The following is a 27,373-nucleotide window of genomic DNA, read 5'->3' as shown; positions in this document are numbered from 1 at the left end:
GATATGGGTAGTTATTTGACCTTCTTAGGCTTATGGTAGGTAAATTTCTTAATCTAAGTGTTTGATTGTTCTTTTTTAATAAGTGATTTAGAAAATGGCAGTTAAGAGTTATTTCCAGAGTGAACCATTACATACCAATGAAAAACCATCAGACACCCAGACAGAGTACTATGCAAAGCAAAATATCAATTAACCCAGTTATGTCCATATATTAGGACAATCTCTATTCTGATTCTTTTCATTAATTTTCAATTTCAGAAGACAAAATGAAATTAATTCTGAATTATTTGAGAAGTTTTTACTAGAACTTTAAGTCTATATGAACAGTTGTTGCACCAAAGGCATATTTTTAGGTTATAAGGCCCTGAGAGGTAAGCTATCACAACCCCTTTATGCTCCCCAGCATGGGAAGCTTTTGATTAGTTTAGGTTTTCATTTTTGTATCATGCACTTAGGTACCAAGGCAGCATGCATCACATAAATTGAAAAATATAAAAGTGACATTTGTGGTGCTTGGAGTAGAAGAAAGAGCCCAATAAAACAGACTGTAAACCAATCTACATTCTGCTTTAAAACTATTTTATTAAAAATAAAATCAATTTTAGGCCAAGCTTTAAAGGAGCTATTGGAAGGAAGCCACTTCCTTTTTTTTTTTTTACAGATATAATTTTGCATGAAATTATATTTTATCCAGGTAACCAACCAACAAGAAAAAGCCACCTAGGGCAAAAAACAACATAGTCTCAAGGTGCAAACAGTTTTTCCTCTAAATTATGAAGTCATTCATGGTTTAAAATTTTACTCAGCACATTAAAATTCTATACTTCGTACTTTTTATGAATTATATTCAGTATTTTTAAAATAAAAACATCTTAAAGGGAATGCTAAAAAAAATCAAACCCCAATTTTAGAGAGAAGAAACAGGGGAGGGAGAAGTGAATAAATTAGATAGTTTGAGAAATAAAGAATTAATCTGAAATGTTTTATCTTGGTGATATACAAATTCTGCTGAACTAAGACATTTCTAGTTTTTCAAAGACATTCAAGAAATTAATCTTTTTCTCAAAAGATTTCTGCTTTGAAAAGAAAATAAAGAACTTATTACTATTTGACATGTTAGATCAGAAAAACCTAGAAATACATAATAAGAGTATAATTAATTCAATTTAGGTTTGGATTAAATGCTTTCACATAATATCTGTTTGTTAACTTCTAACACTATAGTTTTACAATGAATTGTTTTTAGTTGACCTCTCTCAAGTCAGAATTGAAAAGGAATACTGATAATATTGCATACAGATTAAGCTTATAGGAGTGAATGTTTTTGGGTAAACATAATGGGGTAATAGTGTATATTGTAAATTTACTATATATGCATAGACTTTAGCCCTTTTAGTAATACTAATTAGTTGCTTTTACCAACAAAACATTCATTTTGCTAAGCTAGAAGAAAAACAGATGAAGAATGATGGAACAGGGAAAACATATGCTTTATTGATAATTTTGGCTAAGATCTTTGAAAAAAACAAAGTTGAGATCACCTCTAGAGTTTCTTGTATTAGCCACATACAAATATTTAAAAATCTAATTGTTTAATATGGTACAGTAATATAGATGAGAAAAATTAACTTTCTTTAGAATTTATCCTCAATTTTTCTAATTGATACTAAAAAAGTTAAAAGTCTACCTAGGTCAAAACAAATATTAAAAACAATTGAAATAGGAGAATACTTGTAATTTTATGATGATTTAATTACAATTTGCTCTTGCTTTCTTAATAATACTTCATTCTTATTGTTTTCTTTGTTACATAATAACTTTACATATACAATATGCTAAAAATATCACAAAATATACTTTGTATCCTTTCACTGAAATAATTCTTCAATAGTTCCTGTTCTCTAATAATTAAGCCATATTTCTTAAGTTGAAACTTATGCAACATGTTTTCTCCTTTCTAACTATTTTCACAAACCTTCTGTGCCTCCAAAAATTAGTAGATCATGGTGAACCATAAAAAATATTCAAAATGTCTGTAACTTTAGAAAAAAATTTTTTATTGGAAAATGATTCTCCTCCAAAATGTCCACTTCTGATGATTCACTGTGGCATGAAAATGGTACTGGGCTCTTAAATACTATGGGAGAGAAATGTAAAATCCTTCAGGTTTTACAATGTGAGAAAATTTTTTAAGTAGAAAGAGTCTCACTATTGAAAGTAATATTTCCTTTGACTAGGAAACCCACAAAGCAAAAAAAACCCCAACAAGAAACAAAGTGGAGCTTGCTTGGTTCTGTGCAGCCCCTCTGGCTTATCCTTTTTATCATTCTGCACAGAGGCAGAAATACCATTTAGTTTTTAGACTATCTATATACATATAATTTTATCATAGGCATTTTAAATATGGTCTTTATTAAATAACCAAAAAAGTTGAAAAATTACAAGAGGCAAACAATTATCAATATTGCCATTTTTGTGCTAAATTAAACCACAAGACATAATGAAATTATAATTAAACATAACAAGAGCTTGTAGTATTTCACTGGGTAGTTGGTTAGCATAGCTTGAATTATCACTGTCTTCCACCATTAGGCTATAAGAAAAAGCCATCATTGTATCAAAGGGTTAAAACCAGAAGAGATCTATCTATTGCCCCTCTTATCTTATAGGTGAGGAAATTGGATGACTTGGGATGTGAAGAAACCTGCCCAATGTCAAAAAAGTGGTAAATGGAAGATTTGGAACTTGAACCCAGGTTTGCTGATGGCAAATTAATCATTTTTCCATCACAACCCAGGATCTCCCATAAGAGATTATATGGCAGGACTGAGAAGATTTTAGTGAGATCTGGGAATCAGAAACATTGCATTCTTCAACTCAGACTTTTATTTTTACATCTTATTATTATTATTATTTTATATCTTATTATTATTTTTACATTTTACATTTACAAGGTACAGTAGGACCTTGTTTTCAATGACCAATACATTCCAAGACCCTTTGAGTAAGTTGAAAATTGTACATAAGAGTAAATTCCATTTCTAATAAGTATTTCTGATATGAACATAGCCACTTTATGACTTTTTTTAGGCTTATTAGAAATACCAGCATCACTGTTCTTCTACTTTGGAGCCATTACCAATAACTAAAAGCATTAAAGAAGTTTGGGGAGTGACAGCATTAGTCAGCAGGGTGGCCAAGTGGATTAGGAAAGACTTCTTGTAGGAAGAGGAGGAGTTTGAGTTGGGTCTTATAATACTCTATGAAGCAGAGGGCATCAAGGATTGTGTTTCAGGTAATCAGAACAACCATTTAAAGGCACTGAGAAGGGACATGGAGTGTTGTGTGAGAAACAGCAAGACCATCATTTTGGTTACACCATAGAATTGTGTGAAGGGGAATAATGTTTAATGATACTAATTAGGGTAAAGGTAGTTTGGGACCAAATTGTAAGGGCTTTAAAAGTCAAATAGAGGAGTTTGTATTTTACTCCAAAAGTAGTAGGAAGTTGCTGGAATTTAATGAAAAAGGAGAGATTTAGCCATACTTGTTTTTGCGAAAACCTCCTTTGGCAGCTATGTAGAAAATGGATTGGAGAGAGTAGAAATTAGAAGCAGAGAAACCAATTAGGTTTCTGCAAATAGTCTAGGAGAAACTCTTTAAGGATCAGAACTAGGGCTTTCATGTCAACTACTGACTTTCAAAAATGAAATGGGGGAAAAGGTATTAACATATATATTATCATTTCTAGAAGTCATTAAACAATATAAAGCAACCTCTATAACAAGGAGAACAAAAGACCCAGAAACTGTTTCAGAGAGGAAACAGCTGATTTTGTTGCCAAGTAGACACAATAGCCAAGAACAACAATGATAAAACATTGCAGGAGTAGAAAACTCAGAATAATACTGCCTAACAAAATAAGGACTAGTAGGTTCTAACCAATCCATAACAAGTTTATGGAAAACTAAGATGTAAATAAGACCATTACAACCTTACAGATAAAACTAGAAGAAGATATATGTAAAAGGTCTACCAGCATTTCTATAACAAACTTTTAACTACTGATGAAAGTAGAACAAACCTTCTATATATAACACTTTAATACCCAATGTACCACAAGAAGAAGCTGAAATGGTCTATAGAAAGATGAAAGAATGAAGAGCAGTTGAATCAAGCCTACTACATCCAGAAGATAGCACTGAAGGACTGATTTTCAATATATGTGAAAAGGAGTAAGATACCTGAAGTGTAAGGGAGGAACACTGGATTTAGAGTTGGTGGTATATCAGGGTTCAAATGCTGACTTGTTCCATGAAATTAAGAGGTTATAGTAGGTAATCTATGATATTATAAATCCTCGAAATCCCAAAAGATCATAAAAAATCATGGACAACACTACTACATAAAAAGATGACAAGAATATCAATAACTATCAACTTGACCTCTATGGTTTCACTTACTTCAAATATTTTGCTGTTAAGAAAATGCTTTGCAAACCTTAATGTGTTATATGGTTTATCTTTAAATAAGATTTGTAGGACACTCTATAAATATAAGTTATTTTTACCAAGAACCCATGTGCCTCATTTCTCACTTCAAAGAAATCTTCATGAAAATAATTGGTATATGCATCAAGGTTATCCTTGACTTTATTGAGTAAAATGAAACTTTAAGGAATCTCTTCAAATAAGATGTTAGCCATCCATAAATTAAGATTAAACAATACTTTTGTTGATCATTATAATGCAATGTTCAATCAGTGTAATACAATCCTTCCCACATGATGAGGATAGCATTTTAAATAATAACAACTATGGAATTAATAATCTGTTATATAATAAAGGAATGGTGAGAGAGAGAGAGAGAGAGATTGAGCTAATACCTGTTCTATCCCAAATACTTAGGAGCCAAGATGGTTATTTTTATAAATTTTTGATTCCATCTCCTATATATTTGAGAACTGAGATCTTTATAAGAGAAACTTTTTTTTTCCTTTTTCTTTTAATTTTTAATTTTAATTTAATTTTGAATATTTCCCCATAGTTACATATTTCATGTTCTTTCCTTCTTCCCTCAACCTCCCCTCACCCCCGCAACTGCCTTGTAGCTGACTCACAATTCCACTGGGTTTTACATGTAACATTAATTAAGACCTAATTCCATATTATTGATTATAAGAGAAACTTCTGAAAAAAAATTTTTTATGTTACTTCATCATCTATGTTACCTTTTAGCAAAGTAGTTTCCTTGATTATCTCTTTTAATTAGGTACTGCCAAAGGGCTTAAATAATTTTACTTTAAAACAAATCATGTATCAGTTCTGGGAGGGGAGGAAGAGAACATGAATCATGTAACCATGGAAAAATGTTTAAAAATAAATAAATTTTTAAAAATCATAGTGCCATGGACTAAATGATTTTATTTTCTATCACAGATATGGCTCACTGGTGCCTCCCACTTTCATTTATCCTCCATTACCTTTCTCTCTCTAACTCATAATGGATAAGTCATGGAAATTCAAATTATTTTAGACATCGCCCTAAAACTGTAATTTACAGAAAAGATGCCAACTGTTATTGGTAGAGATATTTTTCTCACTGGTAATTCCTTATGTTAGTGAAATTACAGGTCCATGTCCTATTTCTCCAGAAAATTTATAGGGAAACATAGGGAGATAGGAATAACTGGGGGGAAAAAAAGTTCATATTTATAATCTACCGTCTTTTAGAAGAGTCTCCACTTTTGTTCTTGCCTCTGTAGGCAAGTCTACTTTATGTTATCTCATTTTTCAGACTAAGGCCAACAGGTTTGGTATGACAAAACCATAGGTAGATTTCTCAGTCTGTTTAGAAAAGCCACAATTTTTAATCTTGGATATAGGGACCTATTCTTTTCCCACTGCTCAAATGAGTTTTCAGAGCTACCAGATGTTTGAAGTTTCCTTCATTACTCTATAATTCCATACTGCAAGACTTTGGAAAGCAATATTTTGTCCTCCATGGAAAAGAAAGATCACCCCTAGCTTACATTTGCAGAAATTCTCTTTGAAGTTTAGATTATATGCCCTGATTTGGCATGCCTAACTCAGCTGTATTTTTTCAAGTCTTGTCAATTCAGCCACTTGGAAGTTCCCCAGTTTTCTTTCTTGATCCGTTTTCTCTGACTTAGTTGTGCCCACAGTCTATGTAGACTTCTCTTCTACCTGCTCTAATTATGACTAAATTCTTAGGAATTATCTTTATCATCTTCTTATGTAGAAATGTAGACAGTTCAACTTTATTGAGTCTCTTATGATTACTCTTTCATGCTTACCTTTCTATACGTCTATATTATATTCTCAGTCTTCTATTTGAATGTCAAATTTTCTATTCAGTTCTTGTCTTTTCATTAGGTATTCTTGAAGTTGGTGATGTCTAGGGCCAGATTTGAGACCAAATCCTTCTGACACTCCAGGTGAGGTGCTCTCTCTACTGTGCTACCAAGGTGCCCCAAACCAGCTCTTTTCTACATGTTTTTGCACAGACTCTCTCCCATGTAAAGAATGCACTCCTCCTAACCTCTACTTCTGAGAATCCCAAATTCCCTTCAAAATTCACCTCAAAATACAACCTCCTATACAAAGATTTTCCTAATCCTCCAAAACTATTTTGTATTTACTTTGGATATGCTTTCTATTCATTAAAATGTATATGCAGTGTTGTTGGAAAAAAAAGGGAATTCTTGAAGTCTCCTAATTTATTAAATATTCATTTTTAAAAGATTACACTCAATTTTGCTGGGTAGGTTACTCTTGATTGTAATCCTAGCTCTTTTGTCTCCCTGAATGTCATATTCTAATCCTCTGCTCCTTTAACATGGAAGCTGCTAAATGTTGTTTAATCCTGACTGTAACTCCATGGTATTTAAATAATTTCTTTCTGGCTGCCTGAAGCATCAACTTTATTTGGAAGCTCTGGAATGTGGTTATAATATTCTTGGCTATAATATTTTTATCATGAGATCTTTTGGGAGGTGATTATTGGATTATTTCAATTTCTGTTTTATTCTCTGAATCGAAAAAAAATTTTTTTTTTTAAAATAAAACCCTTACCTTCTGTCTTGGAGCCAATACTGTGTTTTTTGTGATAAGGGCTAGGCAACGGGGATTAAGTGACTTGCCCAGGGTCACATAGCTGGGAACTGTCTTAAGTCAGATTCAAACCTAGGACCTCCTGTCTCTAGGCCTGGCTCTCAATCCACTGAGCCACCCAGCTGCCACCCTGAATCTAAGATATCTTGAGAATTTCTTAAAATGTGATTTCTAGGTTTTTAAAAAAAAATCATGGCTTTCAGGTAGTACAATTACAGTGGTATCTTGGTATGTATCATTAATTCCTTCCAGAAGGCAGGTCAAGTACCACAAAAGTTGAGTATAAAATGAATTTTTTCAATCAGGAAGGAATGTAAATTGAATTAATACATTCCAGACACCCAGAAAACCCAGATTTTATAAGGTATTATTACTATAATATATGATATGCATTAATGAAATTATATTTTACTAAATAAACATTAATAATACATAGACATAAATAAAAAGAATTAGATTAAATAAAAATAATTTTAGCTTAACTTTACCTGTATTGAGAGGAGTTCATGGCCTAAAGGGATAGTGGGGAGGAGAAATTTTATTATATGGGAGAGGAGCCCATTCCACAATATCTATGGGCAACTGCCCTTCTAGAATTCTTTCTGTTTCTCTTTTCCATCCTTTATCACCACTGAACCCTCCCTTAAGATTTACCAGACTCACAAGAAACCTATCCAAAAATGTGGGGTTTTTTTTGTCTGAGTTTCAAAATTCTTCTTCTAAAGTGGGAATAGTCTGGTCATTTAACAAATTTTATAATTCTGCTTGTTAAGGCTTTATCAGGGTGATATTTTTCAACAAAGTTTTACATTTCCAACCATTTTGCATGAATTTCTTTGATTAACAAAGGGGGTGGACCATCTCCTTTTCCTCCTCATCACTTGAAGAAAACTTCTCCCACTGCTAGCTATTGCTGCTCCTATTGAAGTTCCTGCAGTGACTCAGTGTTGAGCTCTTCTTTATGCTTCTGAACTAACACATGATCCTTTGTTTTGGCTGGAGTAGGCATATGCCCCCCAATATTGCAAAGCCATCAAGTTTTAGTAAGTGCATTGAATGCCAAGCAAACATCAAATATCATGACCATTTTTTCTCATCAAAATTTTCCAAATGCCATTTGATGAGCTCTAAAACCATCAAGTACCAAGGTTTGACAATATACTTCCCCCTCAACCTGCTTACATTTAATTTTTTTTTGCCTTTTTACTTAATTACATATAATCAAAAAAATTTAGTATTCTTTAAAATTTTTTTCGAATTCCCTATTGCCCTCTTTGAGAAAGGAAGCAATTCAAAATAGATTAGTCATATGTAGTAATTCCCATAATAGACAAGTACCAAAAGGAAATGCAGATCAAAAAACCCCAAGGACTCAAGAATAATACAGTTAAAAGAGTATGTTTCAGTCTTCATTCAGACTTCATTCTTTTGTTGGAGGCAGAGAGTATTTTTTATCTTAAGTCCTTCAGAATTTTCTTGGACCATTGTATTACTGAAAATAGTTGGTAGTTCAGTTGTTCACAGTTGATTATCATATAATGTTGCTGTTATTGTATACAAATATTCTTCTGGTTCTGCTCATTTCACTTTGCAGTCCAAGTCTTCCTAGGATTCACATGTTTCTGAGTTCTCATCTAGTTTGGAGTTAATGTTACTGAGTTATTACCCTGTTAGCACCTGGGTTGCACCTACTTAAGGTTAAGTAGGGGTATCTTCCTGTTGGAGGTGCAAATTCACTTAATAAAGAGTTTCCCTTATTTTAGGGTTAAGTATGACTACATTGCTTTTGTTGATTAATTCAAAAGTAGACAAAGGAGAATTAATCCTGACCTCACAATCTAGTGAGGTACTAAGTAGGGGTTCTTAAGTTATTGTTAACCAAAGCTTTAACTCCAACTAGGCAAAGAGAACAAAGGATTCCCTTTTCACAAGTGTAAAGTCAGAATAGACAAAGAGAACCAAGAATTTCCTTTCACACTTCTAAGTTTATGTTTTGGCCTTCCCTGCCACCATAGTAGTTTTTTATGATAAGTACTTGTTTTGCTGTTGTTAGCTCATTTTCCCAGCCTATTTCTTGTCTTTTAACATTATGTTAAAATTGGAATTCCATTCACCTAAGATTAAGGAGGCAGTGTGCCAAGTTTCAAGCTTTTTTTGTGCTATTCTTTTCAGAGCAAGTTCTAAGGGGTCTGTAAATTTTTGGTGCTTCCAAAGTGGTATGATTCAAGGAGACATTTGGCCACTGATCTCCACATCTATACATTTGTTCTTTCCCCAAGAAGGGCTTATGTTTCCTTGCAGCCACAAGAACTAGTTCTCCAATTAGCCATGGAACAGCAACCCAGAACTACTTATGGGCAATAGAGTTGACAATCAGCACCAGTTGTATCCACGGCCAGGAAAGGGTCCCCCCTGTAATCTCTTTCTGATAAGTTGTCATCCGCCTTACTGTCTCTGCAGAGAGCTTCCAAAGTTACTGCTACTGTTGCTATTGTTGTTACAGCTTCCTCTAAGCTCCTGGCTGGTGTTTCTCCATATGCTTCAGGCATACATCAACCCTAGTGTAAAAAACTTCTTCAGGGCTTCCAAATTGGCTTAAGACTGGAAAAATTACTCCCTCTCACCATTTATTGACTCTGCTATCCCAAAACTGGATTTTAAGAATTATTTTAAAGTTGTTTGGAGGGGAATGTTGAGAGAGTTCAGCTGGGTCCTGGCCTCTACTCTGCCACCTCGGTTCCACCTCTAAGTAGGGTCTTTTTAAAAAGATTCATGTAGAAGACAATTAAAGAAAAGCAAATTGTGCCATTGCTCATTTGTTTCTAGAGCACACAAGGAAGGTCCTTTATTGATTCCTTTACCTTATTTCCTGTTTCAATGTTTTGCTTAAGTCTGGTAAAATAATGGAATAGAAGTTAAAGGAAGTTGGAGATTAAGAGAGCAAGACAGCTAGAAGGCTGCTGAATCACACTGCATTCATAAGAGATGTCTTTCTGTGTAGTAGACAATGAATATTTTCACCCATCATCATATTCTTCCTTTGCCATTATACCCAACTAATCCTGCAAGTAAAACAAAACAAAAACCTGCCAACAACTACAATGATAAGGAGAATGGAGGAAGTATTACAATAGGGTAGAATTGGAAGAGTGCCCTGATGAATCCCCTATGTGTGCAGGTGACTTCTCTGAGCAGTTCCATTTATCCTGCAGCTCTCCAGAAAGCTGGCTGTTGTAGATATTTACCTAAGATGACACTTAATAATCGACTCATATTTAAAGAATGCCTTATAGAAAGTCCTGTGAAATAGGAGAAATTTTGTTATTCCCCAAAACTCAAAGATTAATTTGTCTAAGGTCACATTACCAGTAAGTATAAATGCCAAACTTAAAACCCTCTTTTTTTCTGACTCCAAGACTTAAGTCATTTTTCAGGACATCCTCTCTTAAACACAGAAAATTAACATTGAGAAGATTGCTAGTACATCCTGAGCAAACTGATCATAATTTCTAGGGGCTGAATATTAAGAAGGTCAGAGTAAGATAAATGAGAAGTCTGGTTAGTTTGTGGGGGTGGTTTTTAAGGTTAAGTGTCTTCCCCAAAGTCACACAGAGAATAAATTTGAGAGTTATCTGATTTCAAAACCAGTGCTTGGCATGGCATATTGAAACAATGGCACAATTTATTTTCTCTTAATTAAGGGAAGTAAACACTACTGGCATGAGTAATTTATGAGTTGCAATTTCTGTACATTACAAAGAATTTGAGAATGAGAACTATGATGCACCAACAGGGAAAGGTTGAAAGTACAACTGAGTTGCATGAGCAGAGCAATCTATTACCAATTATTCATGCATAGTACTTATGTGGTTTCCTGATTATCCTCCCTTTGTGACCTGAAGTACAGAAGTTAGTGATTCTGTCTCTGAGGTACTGTCTCCTTTGGGGACCATACTTCTAGTTTCCCAAGAGAGAGTATATCTACATCCAAAAGAAATGGTTGCAGTAAACAGCAATTACTCCTTTACCATAAAGGGGACATGTCAGTACAAGGTTGTCATAGAATCCTGATAAACATACTGCACACTGAAAAAAATGTTTTTTCTTTTTTTACTTTATATTAATTCTCCTTTTCCATTTTACTTTTTTTTTCCACAACAAACTTCTAACACTATGTAAAAAGCATGAATCATTAATTTCATTTTACAGATGAAGAATCCAAGGGAAAAGGAGATGAAATGACTTGCCTGGAATACACTTATCTAATAAGAGAATAATACTTTGCTCCAAAGTCACGTGTTTCCTAGAGAAGCTTTCATCAAAAATTTTAATTAAAAAAAATTCTTTTCTTGAGAGCATTACTTTCTATGGAGGTGATGAAAACAAAGAGAAAAAAAATACAGCAGAATATATATTAGATTATGAAGGGGAAATAATGTGAAAAATAAGTAAACAAAAAATATGATGACATAACTAGCAAACAGCATTCTAGGTAGGTTGTATGTATTCAATGAATATCATTGGTTAACTGATATGGTCACATGCTCTGCCAACTATCTTGTTCAAGACATTGACATTTATGTAACTATTGAAGAAAACTCAAAATGTCTTTAGTCAAATGAATATTGACAGGAAACTTACCTAATGAGTTTAAGGAACCAAGTAGAAGGGAAGGAATAGGAAATTACCAAATTTGTGAAGAAGGCACACAGCATTGCAGGAGTAAAGTAATATTATTTCATTAAAATTGTTATCTTTTAGGAATCATCTTATCGTCTTTTTGAAGCAGAGATAACCTGATTGTTACTAAATTCTTTGGCTACTGTAAATCTATATGCTTTATTGGCTACTTCAAATCTCTCTAGTTATTTTGTCACTGTATCCAGAAAACAAGACATTTTTAGCAAACCACAATTATACTTACAAACAGTTCTTTATCATGTTTTTAAAAACCCCACAAACACAATAGTAATAGGAGAAAAATTCAATTTTAAGGAAATGTTATCTCAAAGCTCCTTGTTACTATACGATAGTAGTTTGAGTCCTTAAGTGGTCAGAATAAAGTATAGCTTTATGAATTAACTAATAAGAGACAATGTTCCAGAGTGTAGTGAAAAATCACTTCATCTAGATTGTTACTACTCCGTGGATCAAAGACTTTACTTTTTTAAAAAGTGGATACCTGCGGTCCATCTCTGGCTTCATAGAAGTCACCCACTCTTATTTTTGCACTGAAGCTGAAATTGTCCCTTGAGATATCCATTATTCCATTTCTGCTGAGATACTGAAAAAATCACATATTTTTCCACTTCAGGTTTTAATAATTACAACTCAGCTTTGATGTACAGCTATCTTCAGGAGTCATGTTTTGCATATTCTATTCAAGGGGATATGCAGTTATAAGTGGTCAATTTGGAAACAGGTTAAGGTAGATTAGACTCACATGAGAGGATAATTTTGTATCAAGGAACTTTAGTTGAGGAATGAGTACACATTATTTTATTGTAAGCATGCTTAATAGATACTGAATGTACTAGCCATTTAAAGAAAAGTTCATACCTTTATTACTTCAGGATACTGTCTAAGTTTCTTTCCACATGGAGCATAATATGCTACTTCTCCTTGTAGGCGCCCTCCAAAGTTCCTTATTCTTGTCTCCCTTTGCCAGCTATATGTGTAATAGAAATATAGGTTACAAAATACCTCATTTAAGATAATATTTCAATATTTTAATTCATAAAAATGTAAATCTGAAATTTAATTTATAAAATATTAATTGACTATTTAGTTTTCCCAGTTTTAGCAACTAATGCCTTTTAATACCTCAACTTCCTAGAGATAAAGCATGGTATTTGACATTTAGAGTTTCAGTGTCAAGAGAAGAAAATTTACCTTCCAGTTATCAATTCTCTATAGCTCATGCCATTCTTTAAAAAAAAATGATTCTCAGTTCCAAATTCTCACTCTTCCTTAACCCCTTCCCCATGAGAAGGCAAAAAATAATTGATACCTATTATGCATTGGAAATCACGTTAAAACACATTTACACATTAGCAATTAGAAGGGGAAAAAAATCCTTCAATCTGTACTTAGAATCCTTCAGGTTCTCTATGGAGGTAGTTGTCATTTCTCAACATGAATCCTTTAGAACTGTCATAGATCACTGTGTTAATCAGAATGCCATCAAATGCTTGTAATGATGGGTTGATATTATATCTCATTTACTGTTTCTTTTGTTCTACCATTCAGTTCTATTCATTATGGTCTCCTGTTTTCCTTTTTTAACTCTACCCTAGTATCCTGCTACTACTTCACTAAGATTCTGTGCTAAGTCACATTAATACGTTTTTTCAGTTTTCTTGTTTTTATTCTTTCCACCTAACTGTATTGTTCCAATTTCCTTCCTGCTTGACCCCATTATCATAAAGCTTCCTTCATATCAATTTTGTGAAATTCTGGCATTTATTTTCTGCTTCTTTTTGGATATATTAACTATGCTTCCTGATGTCTCAGACTTAACATGACAGATCTTTTTTTTTCCATTTCTCTTAACTAATGTAAGAAAATGAAAATAGGCATAATGCTTATGAAACAGTATTTTAAAGGTATAAGTATTTTAGGTGGGGAATAGGAATCACATGAAGCATACCCATATTCCAAAGGAATACGCAGTTCCCGCTCATCTGTTACTCTTCTCCTTTTGGAAGTACCTTTGAAAAAATTCGACTGATTAATTTAAGAAAAAGATTAGAGAAAGATTAATGTTTTAAAAACTTTTAAAGCTTTTATGGAATATTTTCTTCCTGTGCTTTGTCAATTTTAGCAATAATATAATTTTGTCATATTATTTCATGACTTTTACACAGGTTTCATTGAATCTTTGTGTAACAAAGTATTTCAAAATGAGTAAACCATCTGTTAGGACTACATTCACAAGAATTCATTGAAAGATTTAGGAGACTGAAATAAATGACCTATAAAATCCCTTTTGACTTGAAGAGTCTAAAATTTTACCATTATTCTCTAGAAAAAGGAACAGAATACAACCAAAAGAATGTATTGGCTTTTCCTACTTAACCTGTCATGGAGGAAATCACGGAGGCAAGATGTAGGGCATATTAAGACAACATAAAGATGTCTGTTAAGAATAGATTGTAGAGCAACTTCTTATCTAACATATTACTATCAGACTCATGAAGTTAAAGACATTTAATTTTAAGCCACATGGGTCTTAAGTAAAAAAAGAACAGTGAGACCTTTTCTTATAAAGAGGAAAATGAATGTGATAATTTGGACAGTTGTTAACACTTTAACTGGCTCAATTTCTTTCTGTGTTATATACGTACAGAAAAATCAGAGTCTTTTCCAATTAGCTGGTGAATTGGCTGGCTAAATCTCAAGTAATAATTCAAATTTATCTTTAAAAATGTAAAAAATATGAAACTATGAATCAAATCCTATGATAGCACAAAGGCTACAGTTGCCATAAAACTAAAAGAGGATCTTAAAAATGTCCAGTTTTATTAAAAAACCTTTACCTTTTGTCTTAGAATTGATGCTAAGTAAGGACTGAGTGACTTGCCCAGGGTCACACAGCTAGGAAGTGCCTGAAGCCATATTTGAACTCTTCCTGGCACTCTATCCACTAAGATGTCTAGCTGGCCCAAATGTTCACATTTTTAAATCAAATGTGTCATATAGGAAAAGTTCTTAATTTCAGAGAATAGTCTTGACCTAACCTAGCAACCCTTCCCCAGACACAATATTTTATTCCACTGATATCATCTTTAGAACATTTTTACAAATAAATATTCCTGCCTCAGTTTTGACAGTGCATTTTACAATGATATAAAATAAAGTTTAAGTACCACAGTGTGGACTTGAAGTAAGTGTAGAAGAAGGAGTGCTGAGAAAAACGGGTGACTGGGATTCAGGACATAAGGCAGCAGGAGCAGAGCCTGGAGGTTTGGCCACTTGGAGATTAAGTGGCGTTGAGTGAGCTGTGAGACTGAGGGAAGAGCTTTTGACAGAGGAAGCTGTCTTATTCAACTGCATTGAGGGTTTCTCTCCTTCAGTATCACTATCAGATTCGTCTTGATCCTTATCATCCTCGTCATCATCATCTTCTGACCCTTCAGTATCAGATTCAGAATTACTATCTGATTCTGTAAAGTGAAAGAAAAAAAAAAAGAAAAGCGATTGTACATTATCAAGAGCCCATGATCACCAGAATCCAAGCTGGTCATTCTTATACCAAATATAATGTTTGAATAGTCAGCATTTGTGAGAAATAAATTATCATATGTGGGTATTTGCCATCAAAATGTTTTGGCTTAGTGCACAGGACATGACAATAGAGGAGGTATTATATAAGGACTTATTCTTTCCTCTTACCCCCTCTGTCATTTAAAATCATACTTTGTTGTTTATTCAGTCATTCAGTTATGTCTGACTCTTTGTGAACCCATGGACCATAGTATGCCAATACTGTCCATGGGGTTATCTTGGTAAAGATACTACAGTGGTTTACCATTTCCTTCTCCAGTGGATGAAGGCAACTAGAGGCTAAGTGACTTGCCCAAGGTCACACAGCCAGCAAGTATATGAGACTGTACTGGAACTCAGATTTTCCTGACTACAGATCCAGCACAATATCCACTTACCAACTAGCTGCCAAATATAATATTAATAGGGGCTATTTGATAATGACAATAATAATAATTATAACAACTACCATTTATAGAGCATTTTATAGTCTGCAATGTGCTTAAAAATATTTTCTTGTTTTATCCTCAAAATAACCCCAGGAATAGATATTACTATTATCACCCCAATTTTACAGATGCAGAAGCTGAGATTGACAGAGGAAAAGTGACTTGCCCAGGGTCACACAGCTAGAAAGTATCAAGAGATTGGATTTGAACTCTATCCACTGCACCTGCTAGCTATCAGTGTTTTCAATTAAAACTTAAATAACTACTTTTAAAGATAACTAATTAAGTTATTTAAATCCTAGAAAATTAATTAAATATTTAAACATAATTATTTGCTAATATTTTAAAATACATTCCCTTTTTATACTGTACTCTGCAGATGCGAAACTCAGATTAGAGTGTATAGTCATTATATAGTTCAGTGGAGAAACAGGTAAAGAAAAATGATTGAAGTCAATTAAATATCCATAATCAAATGAATGAAAAACATCTTAATCATATGGTGAACTGGAATAAAAGCAGGTGGTTGACACAATTTTCATAGAAATCTGTGTTCATGGGTAAGTCTGATTATGTTTAATTGATGTTGAGGCACTGGATTTTAAAAAACTTAATAATAGGATTAACAATAGTGGAAAGGGAGAAGAGTTACTAAGGAATGTAACTAGATGCTCTGTAAATGGGTCGGCAATTTCCTGGGTGTGGATATATGCATGATGTGAATCAATTTTAAGGTTATTGACTTGCCCAATGTCAACCCAGTGACAAAACTGAACATAAAATTTATGCCATGGAATTATAATGATGCATCAGGAAGTAATTCTCTAGCTGTAATACTTTCTGGAGTTATATAGGATTAAAAATATACTGATATCTAGGAAATGTGAATGACAAATATTTATAGTGATTTACAACTGTGAACTTTGTTCATGTTAGACTCTGGAAAATATTTTCATTCATGGAGTTGTCACAGTAAAACTTCTAATCATTTAAAAATAGAGAATATGGGGCAGCTAGGTGGAGCAGTGAATTGAAAATGAGGCCTAGTGATGATGGTGAGTGGTGGGGGGTCCCTTGGTTCAGATGTTATCTCAGACACTTAGTAGCTGTGTGTCCCTGGGCAAATAAATTAACCACCCCTGGGAAATAGTTCCCAGCTTTCTTTTGCCTTGGAACCAATTTACGGTATTGACTCTGAGATGGAAGATAAGGGTTTAAAAAAATAAAATAAAATAACCTGATTGGCTGTCATCAGAATCATCATCTTCATCGTCTTCATCATCATCCTCTTCATCCTCATCATCCTCATCTTCCTCATCATTTGAGTCATCAGAATCTTTACTACTAGGAATGTCTGAATCTGTTCCTCTAAATTGTTCCACTATGGATTTTGCAGAAGGCAGGTGATGTTGTGGATTTCCTGTGGTTATAATATTATTGCTGACTGATTTTTCCTTCCCTGGACCATGCAGTACGGGAGAGGAAGAGGACATTACAGGGGTCCGACTGCCTGATGTTTTTCTCCCACATGTACTTAAATTTACAGGTGAAGAAAAAGGGATATTACTTGAAGTAGGAACGTTTTCATTTATCTTGCTTTGCGTTTTACTTTTGGTAGTAAGTGCTAAAGGAGCTTCTTGGATGACACTTTGAATAACTCCATTGGGTTGGTGATTACCTAAAAGTGCATTTGTCAAGAATGGATTAGAGTGGTTATTTTCTACAGTTGTTTGTTTGGGATGCGCTGGTGAGCTAGAGATTGCTTTTGGACTTGACAAAGCTGCAATAACTTTCTTCAGGCTCTTAGATGATTCTTGTTTCTTTAGTTGTGCTGGGAATGTCTGTTTGAACTGTTCCTGTTGAAACATAAAAAGTCAATACTACAATGTACCATACCTTCTCCTATCAAGAACATTTTGGGGTTTTTCCTTCAGCATTTGAGACTAGGAATGCAGGTGTGGCAACATGCAAATTACTTTAAGGTAATGTATACTGGGAGGTAGCACTTGGTCTAAAAAAATGCAGAAGTTCCCCTTTCCACCAGTTCTTTTTAAATTACCTTTGTCCAGGCTTGAAATTTAAAGAGATATCTTAAAAACTTCTGCCCTCTTAGTGTCCATATCTAGTCATCAAGACTTCTATCACTTTTTTCTTGACATTTTCCCTTCTTATATCTATCTATTAGCTCTCTGGCTCAGGTCTTGATTATCTTGCAAATAAACTATAGCCTCCTAACTAACAAGTCTTTCAGTTTATAGTCTCACCCTTTTAGTCAACTTTTATATGGCAATTTGAGGTTTTCAAAATGCTTTACATAAATAATTTATATTAAAGGAGCAAAGTGGCTCATTGGATAGAAGGCTGGACCTGGAGTCACGATGACCAGAGTTCAAATCCTACTCAGACACTTTTTAGCTATGTGACCCTGGGCAAGACACTTAGATTCTGTCTGCCTCACTTTTCTCAAATATAAAGTGAGGATAACAATAGCACTTACTCTTTGTTAAAAGGATAAATGAGATAATGTTTGTAAAATGCTTTGCTATATATTAGAAATTCTAGCTATATATAAAGCTTAGCAATATCATATCCTCATAACAATTCTGTCAGGTAAATATTATAGATATTATTATCTCCATTTCATCCTAAGAAACTGAGCACCATAGAGATTAAGTGGTATACCCACAGACATAGTCAAAAAGTGTTGGAGGTAATATTCAAACCAAAGTCTCTTCAGAACTTCCCATTTGCCAGATTAATCTTCTTACAGACCTACTTTAACCATTTCATGTCCACGATGAAAAACCTTCCAGTCATTCATTCCTACTTACAAAATTAAATCCACTTTTTATTCTAGTATTCAAGGCCCTTTACAATCTAGCCCCAATCTACGCATCCATATATATACTTTATATTTCAGAACAGGTGATCATTTCTTCTAGAAATTTTTTACAGTTGCTCAAGGCATTCCTTCTGTGTGCAGAGAACCTCCTACCACTTGAAATACCACTCATTCTTAAGGCTCAGTTAAAATGTCATCTTCTAAGAAATCTTTTCTCATAAACCAAAAGGGAAGTAATATCTTTCTCATCTGAACTCATATGCTTCTTTTCTCATTGAACTCCTTTTATTCATTACTTACCACATACTGCAAATAATTTAACTGTAACACATGTATCTGTCATCATTTCTCTTAGAAAGAAAACTTTCTGAGGGAACTAAGCCCCAATCATTTTTTATATCCAAGCATAGTATTTTACCTAATGCCTTTCTCTTAAGAGAGAGTCAGTAAATATTTTTAACACTGGAAGCAAGAGAGACAAATGGGATTAAAAGAGAAATTTAAGATAATTAGCGGAATTACGTACTGGCCCATACCTCCTCTTTACCTACTCAATAAGGTCCACTTACAAAAAACTTCCTGGGAACTGTAGAGAGTATTGGGAATGAGTAATTTCAACTGTGATGCAATTTATTTCTGTAAATGGGGGTGGGAATGCTTTTAACTCTGTAGGATCTCTTTAGTACAAGTAAAACAAATTCAATTTCATTAAACCATCATCAAAAGGGTATATGAAAAATTTAATTCCCAAGTAGAATTATTAATACATTTTAGATCCAAAGAAGAGCTTGAATTATTATATAAGTTAAATTCTTATTGCAAATATGAAGATAACTTTGATATGGAAAAGAGTGAATAAAATAACCCAAACTTTAAAATATTCTAGATGGTTACATGTCATACTCAGACTCCTGGCTCAGGTTGGTATAATGGGAAATTTGTTTCTATGTGGTATGACTTGATTTTGCAGTGAAGTATTACGTAAAACAACAACAACAACAACAATAAAAAGGTAGTACTGAGAAGCAACTAGAAACTTTTGCCTAAATTCTTTAGTAATTAATAAGCTTATTTCCACGTAAAGCCCTGGGGATTAAGGAAAAAACAAATAACTTGCATGGCTCTAAAATGAGTGTGGTGACAAGTGGGTGCTTTTCTAATTGAGAATTTTAGTTTGGGCTTAAATTCTTATCTGAAGAAATTCTGTTCATTTTATTACTATATCATAAGCTCCTTTATGTGACACAAAGATGTCTTTGAATCCCTCGTAATATCTACTATCATGTCTTGTACATAGGAAACAGAGGCTCAATGAATATTTCTTGAATATTGATTAATTTAACAAACGAGTGAAATTTGGAGATTGTATTAAATGGTTAAAGATTGCTAATAATATTTCCTATATAAGAATTCTCACTGCTTAATTCCTCTTACAATCTTAAACTTTTTATTTTTAATATTGAAGTAGAAGGTGGCTTTTTGCTAATCCTCAGAATGGTTGTTTATCTAAACCTTTTTTTATATCTGTATTGTTTTCCCTCTATTTAATAAATCCATAATACAACAAATGTATTGTTTCTCCTCATATACCATATAAAGAAGCAATGAAATCAAGAATTTTTTTTATTTTTCCTCAAATCTAAGACTTCTGATTAATAATAAAAAACTTTTGCTTTTCCCTAAGAAAATAATTAAAAATTTTTTCTTCAATCTACAAAACAATTTTCCTGAGAAGTTCGTAAGACAAAATTCCAAAAGCTGAATTCTGTTTACATATTAAATAGTTCAAAAGATGGCTTATCAACTACCATTTCAGTCTCAAGATTGAACATAAAAACATTTCTCTCCAGAAATTTTTGCTTACCCGTTTGGATCTCAATTCACTGGTCAAAGGGCTAGATTCTTCAGAGGTATTTTTATTCCCTGCTTTGGGTATATCAGGAGAAGGAACTACCAGTTTCATGTAAGTTTCCTTTTTGGCTTGATTTACCAAAGACAAAGGTTTCACATTGGACACCAATCCCGTAGACTGTATTACACTGGTGTGTTTGTTCACAGATTCCTCCTTTGCCTGAGAGCTTTGGAAAATAAAGGGAAGCTGCTGTGACAAAACCTGAGGCTGCTTCTGCTGGGATTGGAATGATGAGTGAGTCTGAGATTCAGACACAAGAGGTATTGGCTGGTGTATTCTTTTTTCTTGGGACTTTTCAGTTGCTTTTTGTCCATCTGATTTCAGGTCCATAATACCATGCAATAGCACCTGTAAGAAATATTTTTTTTAAAAAATCTTAGTATCTGTAGAAAAAAGACCATAAACACACAGAATATAAGGAATTTCTTTAATTCTAACGATTAAATAATAAACCAGTAAAAATATTTCAAAGAAAGACTATAATCTTCTTGTTCATATATATTTTTAAAAAATTAACTCTTCCCTTGTAGTATCAATTTTGAAGCAGAAAAGCTTGAACTTTCCATGGCTTTCTTGGTTTCTGGAAAAAGACAATTGTAATTGTAATTGAATCCCTATTAGAATCTTGCTCCTTTGAAGCAGATCTGTGTTTTATAGGTTAACCTATAGTCTCAGAGAGTTGTTTTTGGACATTTAGAGGTTAAGTGATTTGCCCATGGTCACACAGAAACATATGTGGGAGTCTAGACTTGAATGCACATCTTTCTAACTCTAAGTAGATTTCTATTCTATGCTGTTATTTCAGTGCTGCCTCTTCTTTTGTAGTGGTTGGTAAATAAAAAGGGGAAAATGTGTTTATTTTTAAAACAATATTTTTATGATTGATTCACAGTCAATGTAAATCTATTCATTTAAAACTTAAAGTAGGCAAAAACTATTGGTGAATATACCTTGGTTTTATTTTTATGTTGTGCTTCACTTTCTGAATCAGAATCATCATCTTCACTTTCTTCAACAGTTTGGTCTTCTTCTTCCTCTTCATCCTCCTCTAAATCATCTGAGTCACTGCTACTAATACCTTCACTTGAGGTGTCTGAGGATGTGCCTGAGTCACTGTCACTGTTGCTTGAACTTTCCATGGCTTTCTTTCTTGGTTTCTGAAAAAAGACAAACGATTTTATTAAGACTTTGTTTTCAAAATGGAATCCAATTTTGAGTACATGGATATGCTTTCAAATAATGTTTTATTCTTGAGATGAAAGAAGGAAATAAATTTCACAAGTGATAAATGTAATAAATTAAACAAATTTCTCAAACTGAACTTACCTGTTGGGAAGCCCTCAATCTAGCCTATAAGAGTTAGCCCATACAAAATATTAGAAAGGAACTATATCATTGACACAATTCTAGATTTCTATTATGTTTCAGAAATTAAAAAAAACTGAGGTTGTGTATTATTTAATAGATATGCAAGACAAGTTTACAAATGAACATTTTGTGATAATTAGATTAAGTCTACACTGTCCATCTTTAGATTTAATCACCAAAGGTGAGAACACCTCTAATTCTGGGAGGTCCATAACCCAAGTGTGCTAGAGTCAACTGACCCACCCCTCGGAGGTCTTATGAGAATTGTGATTGGACATGAAAATTAGGAGGGAGAAACAGGAAGTGATGCATAAGTGACCCCTTTAAAAGGAAAAGGTCCTCAGTCAGTGAAGTCTTAGGTGGAAGCAGCATCTGGTGAGGACCTCTTCTGGATCATGGAGGAGTGTTGGAATGCTGAGACTCTGGTGGGACCTCTGACTGCTTCCCTTTGAATTGTCATGTGGGTAAGTTAGGCTGACTCTCTCTCTCCTCCCTTGGCGTTTCTGGAGGCTCTACCCTCAGGGAGACCTCTCTTGCCTCTCTAATTGTAAAAGGCCTTGTGGCTAGAAGCCTTGTTTACTTAACCTCTGTGCCCCTCTACTGGGCCTCTAAATCCTTACCTTGTCCTGGCCTCTGGTCCAGGCCAGAGTTTCTCTATCTCAATTTCCCTACCTTCAACCTTCCTAATTGTAAATAAATCAACATAAAAGTCAATTTTGACTTGAGGTTATTCCTTAATTGGGGAAATTTCCCTTGGCGACCACCTTTTAATATATTCAACCCATAAAACCCCTTTTTCTCCCTTATATTTTAAAGATATGTTTGTGTCAATCTCATTATTGTAATTTGTGTTTTGGAATTTAACGAAATTATTAGTTTAGTTCTATTCCCTCTTCTGTGTAAAACAAAGCCATTGGAAGAGGCTAAGAGTTTGGACAACTGAGGCTATTAAGATTGCCAAAATTAGGGGCAGCTGGGTAGCTCAGTGGATTGAGAGCCAGGTCTAGAGACGGGAGGTCCTAGGTTAAAATCCGGCCTCAAACACTTCCCAGCTGTGTGACCCTGGGCAAGTCACTTGACCCCCATTGCCCACCCTTACCACTCTTTCACCTAGGAGCCAATATACAGAAGTTAAGGGTTTAAAAAAAAAAAGATTGCCCAAATTAGGAAAATACTCCATTCTTTTAGTGGAGAAACACCCAAATTTCATCCCCATATACTTTTACCTTCCCATGACATTCATTCAATATGAAAGGAAATAAATGGTTGAAAAGACATATGCACATAAAAGATGCTAATTTTTTAATAAAGAAAATATTCACTACATAATATTTTATTATTATAAAATTGTTCAGTGTCTATCAGAACAAACAAATATCCTATGGTTCTGTTTCTTATCAATCAAAAATACTATTCTCACTCTAGTTTTTGAAAGAGATGCCTATCATGTTACATCTTCAATTTGTTTCTTGCCAATTTGATTGAGAACAGAGATGAGCATCTTGATTCATAGAGTTATTATAAATGAAATTAAGGCTTAGTTAGCATATTCAGTAATAATGAGATATGCTTCTCCAGTGACATAAAGTTTTTTTTAAACTTTGATGTTTGGAAAGCAGTTCCCCAAACCAAATCATAATATGCCTTACTCTCTTGACAAACATTTTATACTCAATAAGGGTAAACCTACCTTATGTTTGGGACTCCTGACCTAGCAGGACAGCTTTTGTCCTCTGAGGGAAATTAATGTGTTGTTTATTGTGTTGTATTATTAGTTGTTGAGTTGCATTATTTATTAGTAAAATTTCTATGTGAAAATCATTCATTTTCTTAATCTGAGTTTTAAAGGTCAGGCTGAAGCCCTTCACTTTCTAAAACTAAAGCAATTTACTCCCAGGTCCCAAAGCACCTACCTGGGCTGAAACCTATTGTCTTTTGTTAGAGGCAAAGTAGAGACCTGATCCTTCTTTATCTTTAAAAGGAGAACACTTTTCCTAAGACATTTGAAAGCAGGGCAGGGCAGCCATCAATTTTTCCAAGCTGGGTGAAGATCCTCCTCCCATGTGATGAAGTAATGGCTGGGGGTAGGGGGAGGAGGAGATGAGGAGCTGAAATATCTAAATCCACCTCATCTTTTGAGATACCCACCAATTGGGAATACCAGGGGAGGTCTAAAAGACGAACTGTCAGGCCGACCAGAGAAAGGATATACTTCTCTATATAAGAGAAGGTTAGGGCTTACAGAAAGTTTTTCAAGTAAGAGGCAGACATAATGGACCCTTTCTTTGTCATATGATCCCTATTAGTAAATGATGTTATTCTTGGGGAAATGGCCTCATTTTATTGGTTAAAATTCCAGGTGCCACATTTCTAAAGGACATTCAATAGCACAGCATCTAGAATTACTGAAGTTATATGGTAACTAATTCTGCCTAATTCTCATGTATATTATGGAAGTAGATTCAATATCTATTACAAACATCATTATTATCATCATTTAAAAGTATGTGTCTGACAGTTTATTGCCATATATCTAGAGAGAAGTCAAGATACATTCACTCCCTTTAAAGATCTTGCTATTTAAGAAAGTGCATGAGTATATATTTTATGTACACACAAATGTACACACACATATACATAAACATATACACACAGATATACATACACAAATATGCCTATATATGTATGTACATATTTATGTGTATATGTATGTCTATAAATGCAGAAGCATACATACATCTGATACATATGCGTGAAGATTTTTGTGTATATTCCTGTATCTTATATATAGAGAAGGTAGACACACACAAATTATATACAAGTCACAAATAACAAAAGAAAAACAACAAACTAGTGGGACCGGGATTCAAACTACAATGAAATAATTTTCTTTTCCCATTTTTCTCAGTCTTTAGTGATGTTATAAAAAGATATTTAAATACAATTATTGAAATTCTAAGAATTTTTATGAGATAAGTACATATTCTGATTAAAATTAAAGATTTGTTTGAAGAGGCAAAACAATACACAAAAGGGAAGATACTTTAGAATACTAAAAATATTTTTAAACAACATGTAGAGAAAAAAGAACAATGGAATGGGAATCAGAGCACATGAGTTTGAGGTCTGAACTGTAACCACATTGGCATATCACCCTGAAAAAGTCACTTAACTTTTCAAATATTTAGTATATTCATCTTAAAATGATAAGAAACAGTATTTATCCTGCCAATATGTTTTATAACTTGTAAAGAACATATAAACCATGATTATTGTTATTGTTTTTTATTATTAGATCTGCTGTGTTGTTGGATAATTTGATAATCGTGCCATCTATTTTTGTTGTTCAATTGGGTCTGGTTTGCCATGCCCTTCTCTAGCTCATTTCACAGATGATAAAAAGAGGCCAACGGGGTTAAGTGATTTTGTCCAGGATTATCCAGCTAGTAAATGTCTGAGGCCAAGTTTGAACTCACAAAGTCTTTCTGACTTCAGGCTCAGAACTCTACTCACTGCATCACTGCTAGCTGCCCATGCCATTTATATACTCATTCAAGTTTTACATATGATTTCTATGTCCCTTTCATATGATGTGCAAAAAAAAATTTATTTACCTGTTCTAATTTGGAACTAAGGGCCATCCTTCCTTATTCTGAGGAATGCAATGAATTGCTGCTTGCAACAGAATATATTCTCACATATATACTATATATAATATAACTATATTAATAATTAAGGCCATTTCCTCTTACTTTTAGGAGCTCAAAGGAGAAAGCCATAAGAATTTTTATAAGGCCTTTGATTCTTAAACTGGGAGAACAACTCATAGATAGCCACTTAGCATTTGCTATATAATTTAAGACTGGGAATATTCCTGATCAAGCCAATTGGCTGGTATCTCATTAGTGCTGTTCCTTAATTTTTATTTTTCCTACCTAAACCAGCTGAAGTGTCTTCTTCTTTCCCTAATTAAAACTCAATGTATAAATGGCCAGCTGGTTCAAATGGTGTCGTTGGCATCATAGAGAAAACATTTCACATTATGCATATAAGCTAATCTTGAGTAAACGAGGATACATTCTAATTTCATACTCATTCCCCTCAGCCAATGACCACATTCAAAGAGACCAAAGTGTAGATCTGGTAGCAGAAGTCTCCACTGAAAAGTAAAAACATCTTAAACATGCATTTGAGAAGGAATTTTACAAAAAGAGAATGGCAGGAAGTCATCTTTGGAGGGGTTATCATGTAGCAAATTTAATATGGGTAACTGCTAGATCACAATTCCAATATGAATACAGATTTGGGGGATTATAGTATCCCAATACCCATCTTTGGGAAGCTGTAAAGAATATTGAGCACTCTAGTCTGTTTGCTATTACTCAAATAAAATGTTCCATCTGCCTTTTCACTGGATGACTCTCATTCCTGGAGATCATTCCCTCCTTATTTCCATTCCCTAGCTTCCCAGGCTTCCTTCAAAGCTCAGCTAAAATCCCGCTTTCTGCAAGAAGCCTTTCTCATTTCCCCTTAATGTTAATACCTTCCCTCTGTGATTTTCTCTAATTTATAGCTAGCATTTATCCTGTATACATCTTGTTTGTACATAGTTGTCTGCATGTTGATTAACTGATTAAAATGATGTTTCTTGTAGCATTGGGACATTTAATGAAATCAACTCTGCCAACTCCTTTATTTGCTTTTAAAAGGAGAACTTATGAGCTCTCTATATACTGACATAATTATTCTATGTGAGGAACTACTCCTTTAAATACCCACAGAGTTTAGCTGAAAATTCTCATTTCTTTTAGGGTGAGAATATCTGTACTAATTTCAGGTTCATTCATTCCTGGACAAAGATCTAACATTGTGAACACCAACAATTTGACTAAGGTTTTTTGATACTCTAAAAACTACGTGTCTCAATCCTTATTATCCTTCCTTTCTGCCTCTCTACTCCTATCTAGGGAGAAGCAGAAGAGCAGATTCATAGGACTGAGAGTGATTTTTAAATTTTAAAAATTTCCCCTAGTTTCCTGGATTGCCATGGACATAAGAATTTACCAATTGCCTTTTAACATGCTAATGGCTCAGTAGAGAGAGAGCCAGGTTGGGAGACAGAAGATTCCAGGTTCAAATATGGCTTCAAATCCTTCCTGATCTAACCCAACTGCCTAGCTCTTACCATTCTTCTGCCTTGGAACCAAAACTCAGTATCAATTCTCATACAGAAGGTAAGGGCTTCAAAAAAATAAAAAAGGGGGCAGGTAAAAAGTGTCTCCATTTCTTAGGCTGATCTTAGCCAGAAAAAGTATAGTCTGTCAACAGGATTATACTTGAAACATTTCTGACTCAGAAGAACCTAATATTCAATTTCAATTCAATTTCAATTCAATTCAATAAA

At 33.8% G+C, this 27,373-nt stretch overlaps 1 protein-coding gene across 1 annotated transcript in view; it reads right to left on the bottom strand.

The window, feature by feature from the left end:
- Positions 1-27,373, bottom strand: part of BAZ2B (bromodomain adjacent to zinc finger domain 2B) — a 165,489-nt gene that overhangs the window by 92,416 nt on the left and 45,700 nt on the right. The window contains exons 4-10 of the mRNA XM_044669110.1: positions 21,552-21,758; positions 20,554-20,949; positions 17,085-17,703; positions 15,002-15,298; positions 13,783-13,843; positions 12,693-12,801; positions 12,316-12,417 (exon numbers count right to left, since the gene is read on the bottom strand). Coding sequence (XP_044525045.1) covers positions 12,316-12,417; positions 12,693-12,801; positions 13,783-13,843; positions 15,002-15,298; positions 17,085-17,703; positions 20,554-20,949; positions 21,552-21,758 — 1,791 coding nt within the window. The remainder of the gene's footprint in view (positions 1-12,315; positions 12,418-12,692; positions 12,802-13,782; positions 13,844-15,001; positions 15,299-17,084; positions 17,704-20,553; positions 20,950-21,551; positions 21,759-27,373) is intronic.

This window comes from Gracilinanus agilis, chromosome 3 (assembly GCF_016433145.1).
Source record: "Gracilinanus agilis isolate LMUSP501 chromosome 3, AgileGrace, whole genome shotgun sequence".
Taxonomy (NCBI): Eukaryota; Metazoa; Chordata; class Mammalia; order Didelphimorphia; family Didelphidae; genus Gracilinanus; species Gracilinanus agilis.
Note: the sequence above shows the minus strand (reverse complement) of the source record. Positions and strands in the feature narration are given on the sequence as shown.